The 17,056-nt window shown below is 32.3% G+C and overlaps 1 protein-coding gene across 1 annotated transcript in view; it reads right to left on the minus strand.

The window, feature by feature from the left end:
• The window catches only part of LOC149485732 (uncharacterized), an 82,363-nt gene extending 67,062 nt beyond the window's left edge, over nt 1–15,301 (minus strand). Inside the window, exon 1 of the mRNA XM_089698997.1 lies at nt 15,050–15,301. Within this exon, the coding sequence (XP_089555123.1) occupies nt 15,050–15,290 (241 nt within the window). The 5' untranslated portion in view covers nt 15,291–15,301. The remainder of the gene's footprint in view (nt 1–15,049) is intronic.
• Nucleotides 15,302–17,056: the final 1,755 nt, after the last annotated feature.

A 17,056-nucleotide genomic window follows, 5' to 3' on the forward strand; every position in this document is an offset into this window, starting at 1 on the left:
TGATATTTTTTCTTAAATATTCTTTCATCTCAATTTTTGGAAGCTTTAATTTTTCTGATGTGTTGAATAAAATGTGTAAGTGGCTAAACTCAAACTAACTCTTACTCAAATATTTAGTTATTCAAGTCGACTTGTTATAATAGCGCTTAGAATCACCATAGTTTATAGAAATTATTTATAACCGATCCGGTAACCAGTTTCTTTGAAAAAGATCCCGCAAAAAATAACTTCCCATAATTGAAGGACTTTCAATCAAATCTTATCAATTAATAGATATTATGATTTTAATGACCAAGTTTTATTCGATATCTATTATAAAGAGGTAAAGTTTTGTTGTTTTGTAGGGTTCATACTCATTAGTCATTACTCATACGACCATGAAAATTCTTCAGCTAACAGAACGTTACACTATTCAGGTACGAAATAGCTTTTTTATGATAGGACAACCCTGGCGATGCGGGCAAGTGGCTAGAAGTAGAGACATATATTATGGTAGTCCTAAACATATTTCTCACTTATTATGATTCAAGAAGACTATCCCAGCCTAACACCAAGAAAACAATTATTGTTTTCAAGAACTCTCCACACTATGAAATGTAACTATTATGTACAATGAAGTTTGCATATTACACAAATTGAGTTTCCAACGTGTTTCCAAGTCCCAATCTCAAGGAATATAACATTGCATAACGGATCCAAGTTTCGCTGAGCTATTTGTCTTTCCCTCATTAATCCGCGCTTATGAGGTACCTCCTCTTTGTGTTTAAGTTCTAATTATAAACCGTAACCATGACAACAAATAGAACGGCGACCTTCTTAAAATAAACCATTATTTATAACAAAAAGGCTAATTAACTTCCCCATTTAAAAAAGAACGAAAAACTTTTGGAGTTTATTTTTGGAAAATAAATTATAATAAGGAAGAAAAATTCCAGCGCATAGTTAAATTAAAATTACTTGATTAAAAGTTTGATATGCAAAAGTTGGTGTTTCAGCAGTAATAAGGCAAGTTCTTAACTTGCGGAGTAAAAATATTTCTTCGTGATTCATGTAATATTTATTACACACGCTAACGAGAACACGTTTTTTCTCTACTTTTAGAAACCAACTATTTGCCCTCTACGAAATTAAAACCAATTTCGAGGAGGATTATGCGCCACCGATTTTCTTATTCAAAGAAAACGTTAGATAACACAATCTAAAAAGAACACGAATATATTCCTTCCGCTTCTAGAAACGAAAGAATTATTTGTTTCTGATGAGGAAATTCAGCCATAACGTATAAACGATTACGCCGATAAACAATTAAAAGGATATACATGTCACGTGACCTGACGTATGGTCAAGGGAAATCGGGGTCACGGGTTCAAATCCGCGAAAGTAATCCGATTGTCCCAGCAAAGGATCGAACGCGTTACCGCTCAGGCGCTCCTGGGCTAATTCAATTAGGGTCACCAGTGACCCTAATGAACGGAGTTCTTTACGCTCAACTCCACCTCAGTTTAATAGTTCCCTGTTGCATTTACACAATAAGTTATAAAAAGAGGTCAGTTGCTATTTATATGGCTAATGAATGAGTGCGAATAGTTGTTGGTTATTATTTTGTGCGTATTACAGTGATTTACTTACGAAGTTTATTCGTATATTCAATTAGTTTATGAATTACGTGAAGTGTATTTAGGTACTGAAAGTTTAAAATTGACAGAAGATGTTTAATATAAACAAAGTTCAATTTCTATTCATTAATAGCTAACATGGCTAGTTCGATTTTTAGAACCAAATATAACTTGTGAAATCGCAATTCTATATAAATATCATACAAAGAACGCGAAATTAAAAACAAATATCGATGAATTCCATCTCATTAAGTTTATGCCATCATCATCGTTTTATTGAAGTGTGTAGTATCTCCAATAACTTATCGCCGTTTCAGCAGTAGGTAAACATTTGCCAAAACCCTAAAATCACATGCAAATATTCCAAGAAATCCATCTAAAAACTCATTTTCTTTACATGCCTCGTTATAGCTTTGACGAAAATTCTACGGTTGTCTGTCAATGAGCCATCCCTTCTTCAAAGAGTTACTTTATCATTACAAAATACAAATATTCAACTGATTTGAATCTAAACTAACGAAATTATTAAAGGGTTAAAAAATAAAAATAGTGTTTGATTTCATAGCATTGTTTTCATAGCATTTAGTCGGTCAGTGTGCGTAATTAATGTGTGTATAATTTAGAGTGGTCCTCCGCGTACAGTCAACAGTGGCCGAGGTGATAGATATTATTTTCATAAAAAAACCATTTTAATAAAATAGCAAGGTTAAATCTTAAAATTGCTACTTTATTATACATTACGTGGAATTTATAATTTTAGTTTTTTAGTCTTGTAAATACTTGCAATTTCATGAAATCTTTAAACTAATATAAAATAGAAGTACAAATCTATTATGTGTTGAGTTCTCCCTTTGCCACCATACAAAATACTTAATATTTGAAATAAAGACCGTAATAGACTTAACTATGTCGTAAAAGCCACCATATGTGGCAAAAACGACCCTCTGAAGCTTTATGCGTATTGGTTAAACTGTAAAAAGTTTTAAAAGGAAATAAGAACATAAAAACACGCCCTTAAGATATTTTAACAGCTACATAATATTCCACCTTTTACCTTCATTGTAACTGTTTTATTATACCTATTTTGATATAATATGTAAGGAATCGAGTAATTTAGGAAATTGCATTACTAAATGTGTGATAATTTTATTCAGATGTTGAGATTCTAAAGAAACTCAGAAGAGGAATAATGTTCTTGATTTAATTTTAAACTAATTTTAAATCATATCGACTTCATCTGTGACTTTCTACAAACTAAATGTAACTTAAACAATGTGAATCTCGTTCAAATATAACGACATTGTCAGCGATCTGATATTTTAAATTTCAACGATTTTGTGAATCGTATTTCTCATATTTCGCCATTCCTATTTTACTCGATATCAAAGAACCGAAATATCCCTTACTCCGGTAAATTTCAGAAAATAAAATAGAAATAACTTTGAACGGATATCTAGGGCGTATTCTAAAGTTATTCAAGTCGATGGCGTAAAATATCAAGAATGAATCTGCTTAAGTTGCAGCTCTGGCCGGTCGCCAAGCGCCAAACGATTATATCCATTATGAGTTATGCCAGCCGTGCTAGCGACTTCACGTTTCCATTATTAATAAATTACAGGACTATAAAGTCGAGATTCGTTTAACCACTATTATTTTACAGTTTACACAAAATATTTTGTATAAGCAATCGGAACCCATCCATCAATCATGATAAAGTTTTCGATCCCAATGATCCAATCAACGGTTGAATGAGAGATGGGTTTATTTTATTGTTTTTGTTATGGTATTACATTTAAACTATTACGAGAATGTTGGTACGACACAATTCAATATAAATAACTGAAAAATATATTTTAAATGTTAATAAGTGTCAGCTGGAGAAGGAGGGGAGTAAGTACGTAGTGGAGTGAGGCCATAAAAGAAATATAAGAGATATACTCCGCGTTTCAAATAACAAAGGATTACCTATGATTTATTTCTGTACATTGCGGAAAAGGAAACAAGCAGATGGGTCGGCTAATGGTCACGTACCATTCATGGGAGTTCAGAAGGTACTCGAAGGAGATTGGCGATGAATAAAAAAGGTCAGCTCTCGTACTGATATTAATATGACGATATACATTTTATTTTATCGCGTTATAACAAACTAATTGTTTCATGTATTTTTTTATAGAATCTAAAGGTCATCCCTGACCCACGTCAGCTATTTCTAACATATATCATTTTTTATTCAACCCGTGGCTGTCAAGAACAATTATTGTCGTTTCAATTTTAAATCTCACATCCTTCATTCTATTTACGATTTCTCATATCGATTCAAATTAAATCGATCCTCACATTTGCCAGTTCCACGAATGTTTTATTTACTGCAAGTTCTTCGGCAATAAAATTAATATCCATCGAAATAGGCCAATATCAGGAAAAATCCAACATCATCTTGAATCATAAAAGACTTTTACGATCGGCGAGCTTTAATAAAGCCGTAATCAAGAGCAGAAAGAATTGTAGCCGACCTGTTTCTACCACCACTTTATTTTTATAGATGGCGTAAAATGCCACTCGACGCAATCTTATCCTTTGGAAGAGCTATTCAGTAAACTGGCTTTACTTCAACCATATGAGTCCTTGTAATTTTGCTCTTTATTCTTAAAGCTCGTCGCTAAATTGTTCAAAGAGAATGTACAAAAGGCAAGAGGTAAATTTCATTTTGTATAAAATTAGCTAGTATCGATCGAGCGGTGTGGAATAGGTCGGTGTATGTTTTAGATACCACGTAACACGTTTATAGAAACAAGCAAGGGTTGAATATGAATGAACGCTATGTTTGGATGAATTCATTTTGAGAGCGTTTCGAGGCAGCATTTCAACTCTTTGAATATGATACGATACGGTTCTTTTGTGGGTATATTCACCAATATCTGGGTTTTGTTGTATAGTTTTTGATATGCATCTTGTTTTTATTCGTATATGGGAGTTTTTATACCTATTTCAAGTATTCTCTCATAACAAGGATACGCTCCTTAGTAATGAGGTATACGTAATTTAATCTAGATGTAAGACAGTACTTTAATCTATTTATGTAAGAAAATAGTGTCACCAATATAAAAAAACACTCGTTTTCGTTATATGTTACCACATTAACGTATTTACATGTAGTAACCATTGCAAATTCCCTCTTGTACACTCATTCATCTCTGACATTAAAAGCAGTATGGATCCCATCATGTTTTTTCAACCCAGCTGCATATTGACTGACCTATTTCAGATTAAAAGTTATCAACGGGATGTCTTGTTAAACTTTACACGATCGCCTGCAAACTTCACGATCCAACTTCGCAATCCAATCATGGCACAACTAAAGTGTAACTCATGTTCGTTCATTGCTTCGTTAACAAGACGCGCCTACTGTATGTAAATTGCTTGTGACATTTGTTGAATTCAATATCGCGAAGCGAGCGAATGGAACTATTGTAGCTGTGATGTGAACAATATTTAACTTGATCGTGGTCTGACTAGAGTTTAACAGATATTATATTATAGGTACTGTAATATATGTTTCAAGATAACAGAAAAAGTGTTTAAAACTTCATTAATGATAAAACTTTATTCATTAACGCCATAAAACATCCTTAAATATAAGAATGTTAATCTTAACATAAAACGACGCATTTTTGAAATACTAGAACATGAAGCTGGTAAGTAGCCTGATGTTTATATCACCTTAGCAGTATAAAATGAACTTTAACCCAGCACGTTTCATAAAGCTTAGAAAATTAGAACAGCAAAGAATAACACGCACACAAAAGGGGAAGAAAATGGTACTTTGCACTGTATCGCATAATATTTCAATGGAATAAATGCGGGGCGAGTTACGTTCCATTTTACGATAAATAATGTTCTCGGTGAAGTGAAAGTTGGAACATTTTAGTGCAAGTTTCGTGAAGTTGTAACGGAATCTCGGAAGGAGCGATTTAATCTGCAGTGTAATGGCAACTGGTGCATGAAACGACATCGATGGTATCGCTTTGAAATTGGCGAAGAGATAAATCTATTCTTACAATATTAGTAATTCGGAAGAATATATCAAAAATAAGATAATAGTGCTTTTCGTTTGGTAGGAATAGGTACTACTATCCACACAATTGTTCAAAAATTAGAGTTGTGACATCTACCAACCCGTACTAGGTGTTGTATTTTCACATCTGTATATTACATTATGTCTACAGGAGGCCTGTGTTCCTATATTGGGAATTTGGTCCATGGGCCAAAGGCATTTGATGCATTTGATGATCATCATTGTAGTTTAAAGTGCTTTTATAACGAACACTTGAAATAATTAATCTAAAAAGTTTACAGAATAAATGTCAATAATTTTTAATAATTAAAAATGAGTAAATTCTTATCATTTTACAATTGAAAATGGTTTCCAATAACTTTTTCCAAAAGAGCGATAAAAGAGCTTCCTTACTTACATTTAATATGATGGTATTAATGAGTATTTCGAGGAAAGCTTCAAAAGTCGTTCCTTATACAAGGAAAATGTTAGAAATATGTATCTCAACAATTACGCCAACCGTTGCCTTCGGGAATCTCGCCTTATTGGAGCTTAATGATGTCGACCACTATTTCGTTTCGTAGATAAATAATGGTACAACCTTATATTTCCTGAGCAAAATAACTCATCTATAAGAAATCACAATTTGATTTAAAAATAAACGTGCTATTATAATATTATAAAAATATAGTTAATTGAACTTTTAAAATCTGTTATTATAAATTGTGTATAAATGTGATTGTTTTAATATTGTTATGAGGGAATAATTTTTGCTGAAAAAAATTGCATTATATCTTAGCATAAGATATTTCAATAATCAAATGACTTAAAAATACAAACAACTACTAGGTATTTCGATTTCCTCCACCTCAACAAGGATTGAATATGAAAACGTAGCGCCAACACTAAATAATACCTTGCAGTAGAAGATTCCACCACGCTTTTGCAATTCCAAAGTACTTTATATTTACATTACACTACATCATGAACATCACAAGTTCAAATAATTCGTCCAAATTGATCAGGATGCAAATCAAATTACCAACGCGAAATTGCTCTCTCGACAAATGTTGTGTAACATGTTTGCATTTACAGGTACGGCACTAGGTTTAAAAACAAGGTTAAAATGATAGAATTAAAATATACAAATCTATAGTATGCTTGTATAGTGTACGTATACATGTGACTGAATCAAATCGAATAAAGGTCGAAGAGTAAACAAAAAATGTTGAAGACTGAAGTGTATACCTTGTCTGCCTAATAGTTTAACATTTTTATCTGATGCCCAAAAAAGCAGCTTTAATATGAAGTTTAATAGTCTTCGAAGAGTGGCATAAATAATGATTGTATTTTGTTGAAAAAATATATTATAATAATTAATATATTAAAAGTTTAAATATCTGTTAATTTCGTTGTAAGCATCGTTTTCGAAATCCGTGAAGAACATTTCAACTTCGCATGTAAAGACAAAGAGGAACGGAGCACTAAACGCCTCAAAAACTATTTCACTTGCTGCCGTGGATTTAACAACTTTACTGAACGCGTTGGATTATACGAATTTTAATTAACTTTTACAACACAGAATTAACGTTCTCCCAAACTACAGTTTCGGGGTTCTTTCTAACTGGAGTTGTAAGTATGTTCATAATTTTCTGTTTACCTCTAAACAGGACATCGACCTGGGTATATAATTTTAGAATTTCTATTGGGCGGAAGTTTAATAAATGTACTTGATGAAAGCTTATTTCAGAAGAATTGTGATTTTTAGAATTGTCATGAATCTTGGTTTTGGTTGCAGAGACAAATTCTCATTGGCAAAAGTTGACGTAGCGAAAAATAAACAAAAGCGGAAAATCGTGGTTAAATGTGGAAGTCTTTATAAATCTGGGGCTTTTGACTTTTATTATATTATCGAGAATTGTTATGTTACGTTATTCTCATTACATAAATTGTAATGACAACTAAAAAAAAACTGCTAGGTACTTTGCTACAAAAAGCCGGGCGGGCGGCTATTGACCAAACCTGGTTTTTTAAATAGGTACATAATAAGTGCAATAAACCAAACTTACTATGGCATACACTAATAACAGCGTCATAAAATTCATATTACACTGTATGTCAATACTATAACCGGTCCATATTCGTTTCATTAAGCATTGCATAATTGAGTTTGCATATGCGAACGCACGGGGCGAGACGATTCGATCCATTCCCCATTTCCGAAAGCATTTATTGGATGATTCATTTCTTAGGGTTGAAATATTTATAGAAAATATGAAGAAGGTGAAGAAATAAAGACAAGGAATTTATACTAATATTATAAAGCTGAAGAGTTTGTTTGTTTCCTTGACCTATCAGTTATCACAGGAAATCACGTCCGATTTGAAAAATTGTTTCAGTGTTATAATATAGTCCCGTGCTATAACAAGCAATGCAGGTAAAGCAGTGGGGCATGGCTTATCATCAATACATATAATAAAATTCTAGAAAAGTGGTGTCTGTACAATGAAAATATGTAAAAAAATTTTAGCAGGGGTTATTACTAAATCGATCCCAAACCCAAAACTGTCGTTAAATTTTTTTTTGTCTGTTTGTCTGTTTGTCCGTTTGTCCGTTTGTCTGTTTGTCTGTATGTTTGAACACGCTAATCTCAGAAACGGCTTATCCGATTTAAATGCTGTTTTCACTAATATATTGTGGTAATCTTCATTTAACATTTAGTGTTTATTTAATGTCAATCGGTTTATAAATAAAAAAGTTATGACCATTTAAGTATTCACGGCGAACATTTGCTAAGGCATTCTATGGTACACTATTATAGTACAGTGTACGATAAAACGTAAGTTATCTGTTATACGCTACAGTTATTTCTATAAAATGTCCAGGTGATCATATCGAAAGTCCCCAAGGGTGGGGTGGGGGTGGGGGGGGGTAAGCTGAGGTAGTAGGGGGGGAGGGGTCAAATTAAAATTATGCTTATTTTTAGGTAAATTTTATACATAAAATGTCCTTTAAATTATATCGTATTACATATATTTTTAAGCCCCGACGCAAAAAGATGAGTGATAAGTGTTAGACCGCTATGTGTGTACATCTGTTTGTTCCACCGTAGCTCGCTAACAGGTAATCCGAATTAGATGCGGTTTTTTGTTAGGCAGCATATTTTCCGACGCTGGTTCTTAGATAAAGTGTATCAAAATCGGTTCATCCATAAATCGGTTCATCCATGTATTTGATATAGGTATAAAAGCGGTAATAAAAAAATGAATTTTGTCAATTATACTCAAGTGACATATGAAATGAAAGGGCATGACGTGTAAAGTTTAATTAGACGTATTGAATCAAAATCGGTTCATCCATTTACTATACCTATATATAGATAAAAGGGGGAATGAAAAAAACGAATGTTGTCAAATATACCTAAGAGACATATATATCAATTAATGAAAGTGCATAACGGGTGAAGTACAGTTAGTTATATGTATTTTTATCCAATTCGGTTTATCCATTTGTTATACTACAGAGGTAAAAGTGGAAATAATCGTATGTGGTCAAATAATATACTCAAGCGGCATATCAAAATATGAAAGGGCAACGTGTGAATTACAATTAGTTAGTAATGTTTTATAGAAATCGGTTCATCCATTTATTACATATAGGGCACTTTAGGGTAGGACTGTTGATAAAATATCTATATATCGAAATAACGATATTATTATTTCGAAATATCGATATTTTTTACTAATATTTTTTGGACGATATATCGATAGATCGGTATTGAAATATCGATATCGATGGTCGATATTTTTTTTAATAATTTTTTTTCCGTAATTATTTAATCTAAAAAATCATCGTAAACTTAATGTTAGCAGTCGCTTGACAATTTTTTATCATCTGAACGAGTTGCTTCTTCAATCAATCTTTCAGTGCCTAACAATCTTAGTAGCCAAACAGCTATCTTAGTACAACATATTTAAAACAAAGAGTATGTTTAAAAACTCTTACAGAAAAATATTGGTATTGGTATACATAATTGTCTTATTTAAATTTAAAAAAGTAATTACCAAGAACTATACTGCCGTGATAACTAAGAATGCAGTAATCGCAAAATGGCGGTTTTGAGATAAACGCGGGAAAGACATTTTTACATATTTGAGGAGGATGTTTATATTTTATAGCCCTTGAAATCTATCAATAAAATTGGAAAAAATACAAGCTTTACAAAGATAATTATCTTATATTTCATAAATTAGTATATTCATTAATAATGCGTATTATTGCGTTTAGGTTTAGCATCAGGCCATGTGAAAATCACATGATACTAAGTCTAAATACAGTACTTGCGCTCATTACTGCATTATGTTCTAGCGCATGTTGATTACTGCGTTATTGTTTAGTATTTAATACAGGTTTTTAATGTCCGGGGCTAAGTAGATGTACACATAATATCTTCTCACTTTTACACAGATTTAAAAAAAATGCTCTACGGTTGAAACCTACTGCGGGGATATCAAAATTAAACAATTTGTAGAAGAAAATTAAGTCTTATTAAGACAACATTTATTTTAACGTCAGTTAAACTGACATATATACAGGGTGTAATCGTTAAGTGTGCACAGGCGATTATTCCGTAACTATTGCAGATATCAAAAAACTATTAAGTAACTGATATTGAAAGTACTTAACCTAATGAGTAAAATGGCCATAATAAATTTTAAATTTTTAAAAATAAAACGAGAAATATCCAAATTACTATATAATAATAATATAGTGCCTGGGGGTCTTCACCTCGGATTAGAGTTATAGTGAATGAATTATTATGATCGATGTGGGATATTGTTTTTTAAACTATAAATTGCAATGTTTACCCAATTTTTTTTGTGCTCTCCATTGTTTCATTGTTTAAACAAATTATTGTGAAAAATTCATGTTTGACCATAGAGGGTGTCCCAAGAAGTAGTGATATACTGAAGCTGGGAGGTAGAGGACATGAAGGGCTATCCGAATCACCCCCATGTATATTATGCGATTTTTCGTATTTTCGGAGTTATGATGTTTTTTTCAAATTTTCACCTATCGCCGAGTACGTAGAGATTTTGATTTATGGTGACGTGAATTATGGTGGTAAATGCTTGATTTTTTTTGTGTGCTAAGCTGAAAGATAGGCTAATTCAGTATAGTAACATTTACTATGGTTAGATCTTCGAATGGAATAAAAAAAAGAATTTAATGCCAAAAAGACAAAATTACCCAGTATGTTCATAACTTCAAGGGCCCGTAAAAAATAAAATCACATAAAAAATATCCGTTTGGCTTTTTAAAAACTTACTCTATCTATGAGGTAGCTACCCTGAAAATTTCATTTTATTATTCATAAGACTTCAATCGAAAAATTGAAATCTGAAAGTGGTAAGTGCAAAATTTTAATGCAAACAAAATAAAACCAATTACAAGGTGTTTAATTACAATAAATTTTCAAAATGACCCCCTCTGTTGCTCACTACAAGTGCAACATCACCGGAAAAAGTTGTCTTTTAAACGTCTGAATACCCTTTTATTATTTTAATGGTTTCTTCTGCTACTCTCAATTTCCAGGTTAATTCGTCCAAATTGTGGCATTCTCTCGAGTAGACGAGGTCTTTTTAGTATCTCCATACAAAAAAATGGCGGCGTAGTCAGATTTCATACATCAACACTTCAACTTTGAATGATTCCATCACGAATTTTATAGCCGTCCAGAAAACCGATTATTATCGAGATATCCAGAAAAGGATTTCTGGTATAACCAACTTAGAGACACTTGCAGCAAAATATCATTCGGATTATTATAATTTGCTGAAAAATTCAATTCACCTCAATAATGTTGAAAAGAAAATTAATCTAAGTAGATGCAGCAATGGAGCAAATATACAAGTACCCACATAGAAGAGAATGATGATTGCCAATTTACCATACAAAAGTTGAAAAACGTCATAACTACAGAGCATATCCCGGTAGAAAAAACTATTAAAAAACGACTAATAGAACGCTTTCACGATGATATTATCATTTCAACTCAATATTTGATGTAGGCAACAATGTTGGTAATTGCAATATATTTAAATAAACAGATTTGGTACTAATATTTTTTTTTCTTTTCATTAGTCGTAATTCATTACCTTATTTTTTTAAATGTACTCAATAGAGTACGTTTAATTTATAATTAAACCGGCCGAGAAATTCTATTGTACATAGCAGTTGTGGCTCCGCTCTCCCCTCCACGTTTTTTCTATCTGTTCGAGATCCCAACTGCTATTTTTATACACAGATATCTTTGAAAAATATTCCTATATGTCTACTCGAATAAAAAAAAAGAAATACTGTTTAAAGTGAAAATATATGGTCAAACGTTAATTTTTCATAATATTTTTTTAAACAACGAAACAATGGAGTACACAAAAAAAATTTGGGTAAACATTGTAATTTATAGTTTAAAAAACAATATCCCACATCGATCATATTAATTCATTCACTATAATTACTCTAATCCGAGGTTATACGGTTTTGAATGCTCCAGGCACTCCACTAATATGACGACGACGCACTGATTTGCTTCAACAAAACGCAGCACTGTATCGTACGGTTACGATCTCGCGAACTTTTACTACACACAAATGCAGTAATGTGGAGAACTGCGTTTTGACGTAGCAATTGATCTACAGACATTGGAATAAAATGTTACAGTAATGGCTATTACTGCACTTTATTTTAGGGTATCTTAACAAGAACTGCATTCTTTTTTAGCACATGTTTAATACGGCGCTTTTTCTTATCATTGATATAGTTTTCATGTAAGTACTGCAAAAATCGTTAGCTAAAAAACATACTTCCGGGTAACTTTTTTATGAAATTAATTTTTTTTCATGTTAATAAACCCCTTGGGATCCCATTTCTTGCAAAAAGTAAAAATCCCAAAAATGTCGATTACTGCATTCTTTGTTATCGGGGCAGTATAACCTACTACTTATGTACATTCATAATTTAATTTGTTTGATAAATCTACTAGACTATAAATTGTGTAATCATTTTTGAGCTGACTTACGATTTTTTTAAATAAAGCCGATATATCGAAATATCGATATTTTTTTCGATATATCGAACTCCGATACTGATATATTTGAAAATATCGATACATCGAAAATCCGATATTTTAAAAAATATCAACAGTCCTACTTTAGGGGTGACAGTTGATATAATATGTATTATGATAATGATGGCATGGCAGCCCCGACGACTTTGTTTTTTATTTTTATAAATATTTAAAACTAGCTTTTCGCCTGCGGCCGTTTCCGGGATAAAACCTAGCCTATTTTGCTCAGTGAAGATGCAGCTTTCTGATGGTGAAAGAATTTTTGAAATCGTTCCAGTAGTTTATGCATGAAAACCGTACATACATACATAATTACAAACATTTCCTCTTTATAATATCAGTAGGTATAGATGGTATTTATTTTTAAAGATCGTCGGGAAGTTTGTGAAATTATTTATTCCTTTTTCTATGCACTTTTATTCGTTGCGTTGGGTGTTTTTTAATTTAATTTTTATTGCATGGTCTAAACGGTAATTAATTACTACATGCGTGAGACAGGAAAGATCTGATTTGGATTTGGTGCTGGATTTGATAAAAACTGAGTATCGGTTAAGCTGATCAGCAGGCCAAGACTAATGTCAGAGAATAGAATAACGCTAAAGAATAGAAACTACTATCGCTAATTTTTTTACATAAACTCATGATATTTTAGTAATGGTTCGGTCACACTACCAACGGCGACGACGGCTACGACCAAAATTGTCCTCCAGACAAAATTGGTTTTAAAAAAATATTAAAATTTCCCGTCATTGCGACTGAATGAAAATTTTGTTCGTGGTCGTAGTCGTCGTATAAATTTTACTAACAGTTTTTTTAATTATTTATGGTAGTACGTGTTTACTCAATAAAAGTTAAGTAGTAACTACTATACAGTCACTTTTCCACGCGGACGAAGTCGCGGGCACAGCTAGTTCAATAATATTTTTATATCCTTCTTTTACTGTTTGTAAAATAGAAGTTTTATATCTACACTAATATTATAAAGAGGAAAACTTTGTTTGTTTGTTTGTTTGTTTGTTTGATTGTTTGATTGTAATGAATAGGCTCATAAACTACTGGACCGATTTTAAAAATTCTTTCACCATTCCAAAGCTACATTATCCACGAGTAACATAGGCTAGGTTTTATCCCGGAAATCCCACGGGAACGGGAACTATGCGGGTTTTTCTTTGAAAACGCGGGCGAAGCCGCAGGCGGAAAGCTAGTTAAGTATAAAAGCGTCCGCATCCTAGTAAAACGATAGAGAACAAATACTTTTACTTTTATGGTATCTCGGATTGAATTCCCAGTGGAATCTAATAAGTCCATAAACAATAATATGAAAAGTTAGGACCCTGAATAGTATGAAATGTACTGTCGAGGGCACCTTAGCGAATTCAGTGTGATATTATGGGGACTTGTTATAACCAGGGCATGCTCTTAACAATACATTTATCAAAACATAATAAGAAATCAAGCTTGTATTGACGTTAAATAATTTGGACCAGATAAATTTTGTTCGTGAGTAATATATCAATATAATTCAATAAATATACGTCCAAAAATTTTACGATTTAAATAAATACATCACCTTGCTGAAGTACTTTCCTAATGAAAACCAATGTAAAAACAGAATCCAATCTGTAAGTTTCAATCGGAAAGTCACGCATGAATAAATCGTGTAGCGAGGTTCCATTATTCTATGAGAGCAGCTGACCGAGTTCGTGGGTCAACGAAGAGCTTTTACAAAAATTCACGTTCTTTATGTAGCCAGAAACATTGTAAAATGGCGGAATAGATTGTCTCACTGACATTGGGAGCTTGTTTAGTATCGGCTTTAAATGAACTAAATTCAAATGTTCTGTTCAAATATGTTTTCGTTCAGGGAACGTAATGTATAGATTTCTATTATAGTTTTCAGTACTGTTTTAAAACCTCTCTTGAAACTTTCCTTATTGACAATAGATTTTTTCGTAGCGACATAGTGTTAATACGGCCAAAATGTCATTACGCAAAGTGCCGTAGTTTCGTAATAATTCTTAGTACTGGCAGCAAACCATATACTATGGAATAAATACATTATATGTAATAATTATCATGTTACGTTTCCGATTCATCGGCCATTCTTACAAGCTGTGATAATATTATATGATTAACTACCTGAATGTTTTTCTTCTGTGTTTTTTCTATGTATCGGTAAATTTCATATCTTCTTATCTTGTGTCTAACACATTACCCATAATCATAATATAATGAGTCAATAAAACTTACGCGTGCAATGCCTCGGTTCATCCGACGCGTCCCCACAGTCGTTGCTGCCATCACAGAACCTATTTATCGGCACACATCTCTTGTTAAAGCACTGGTATTCGGATATTCTACACCGTGTATCGTTGCTGTGCAATACGGGAAGAGGTTCAGGCTCTGGTAGCGGGTTTGATTCCTTCGCTTCTGATAATACATCGCAATCAGTCAGAGGGATGATTAAGATTATGAGGATGTAAATTTTCATTGCCGTTGTGTTGATATCTGAAACAAAGAAACGGTAATTAGGCTTGGTTTAAATTTACTGCAACACAGTATTAAACATTAGTTTACTACATAATTTACTGCATAATATGTAGGATGTTTATGTTTTGTGAATAGGTAATAATGTCAGAATAAACAACGTCATAGCTATGGTTAATGTTTTATGTAATTATATTTGAAGAAAGTCATGTATCTCCAAGTCTATGGTAACTAATTTTGTACACGAGTCAACAACAGACGTGCATTCGGCCCGACATCACGATGTTGACTAACTCCACTGTTGATCAGATGTGGTGTTTACTTACGTCACTACTTATGTATTCACTGGAGACGAATATTCAAATACCCGCAAATATACACTATGCTAACAAGTAACAACAGTCAATCTATTCACAAGAAACATATATTTACAGAAGGCAATCCCTATTCTTAGATTCTTGTTTTTTTTAATCTATACTTAATATTATAAAGCTGAAGAGTTTGTTTGTTTGAACGCGCTAATCTCAGGAACTACTAGTCCGATTGAAATTATTATTTCGGTGTTAGATAGCCCATTTATCGAGGAAAGCTATAGGCTATATATCATCACGCTAAGTCCAACAGGAGCGGAGCAATGCGGGTGAAACCGCGCGGCACAGCTAGTACTATTATAATTATTATATTGTTTGTGTAATTTTGTACTAAGTTCAATAATATGAGTAAATATAAATATAAATAACACCATAGCTTTCGTGCTTTGAAATAACAAACGGTTCTATTTAGTCAGTGCTAATGTATTATTAACGTCTCAGTTTTATTGTGGTTTTATTGTAATCTAACACAATACATTTTAACGTTATAACGTAATTAACGTTAATAACCTGCTAATATAAAAAAAAATAATAAACCGGCCTAAACATACCTAGCAAATGTACCTAATATTTCAAAGGAACAACCGAGTGATTCAGATAGTTGAAGCCTTCTTATCCCATCTTCAAAGGTTGAACTTAAAGTGGTTGAATGTAATTTATCTTCATACGGTACTCAGTACTTTAATGTCAGCCTAGAGGAAATGTAATCTAAGTGGATGCGAACAGGGTAATTTAATAATACATTTTAGGTACTTGCTTCTGATTTAACTGGTGATTTAGTTGAGTGTCTTGTGTAAGAGCATTTTCAGAAGTTCATTAGTATTATGTTCTATAGAAGTAGTATAGTAGAATTTAAACAATAGTAGCAGAAAGATTAGTTTAGGATAATTTATGCTGATTTAGCATAATATTTGAATGTAGAGAGAGCATTATATTATTATTATTTATTATTCGAAATTTATTGGTTTAAACACGTAGATAATATGAAGTTAATATAATCGTGTTAAAGTATGTTTAGTAATACAAATATATAAATACAAATGAGTTATTATAAAACAAAAATCTACTACCACTAAGCAAAGGTAAGAGGTGTTAATAAAAATGTAAGGATAAACATCAACACAGTGACAAAGTCTTACAATTTAGCATTCACATCTAAATTCAGTACAAATTGCTCACACAAGACGTATCTAAATGGTAAACTATAGCCGTGATAGATCACACACGCTTCGTCGGCTTAGGCTTTTATATAAGCCTTACAAATCACCATGACTGTACATAGTATATCTTTTCTATAAGTACAGGTTGTTTCGCCAAATTGTTACGTGTTGATGATTTATTGCCTTATTATAATGGAGTGAACTTCTGAATTTGAAGGGTTTTCTTCGTAATAAGGCAT

Source organism: Colias philodice, chromosome 9, assembly GCF_061535455.1.
Source record: "Colias philodice isolate Cphi_HAF_F1 chromosome 9, ilColPhil1 Martin Lab GWU primary, whole genome shotgun sequence".
Classification (NCBI taxonomy): Eukaryota; Metazoa; Arthropoda; class Insecta; order Lepidoptera; family Pieridae; genus Colias; species Colias philodice.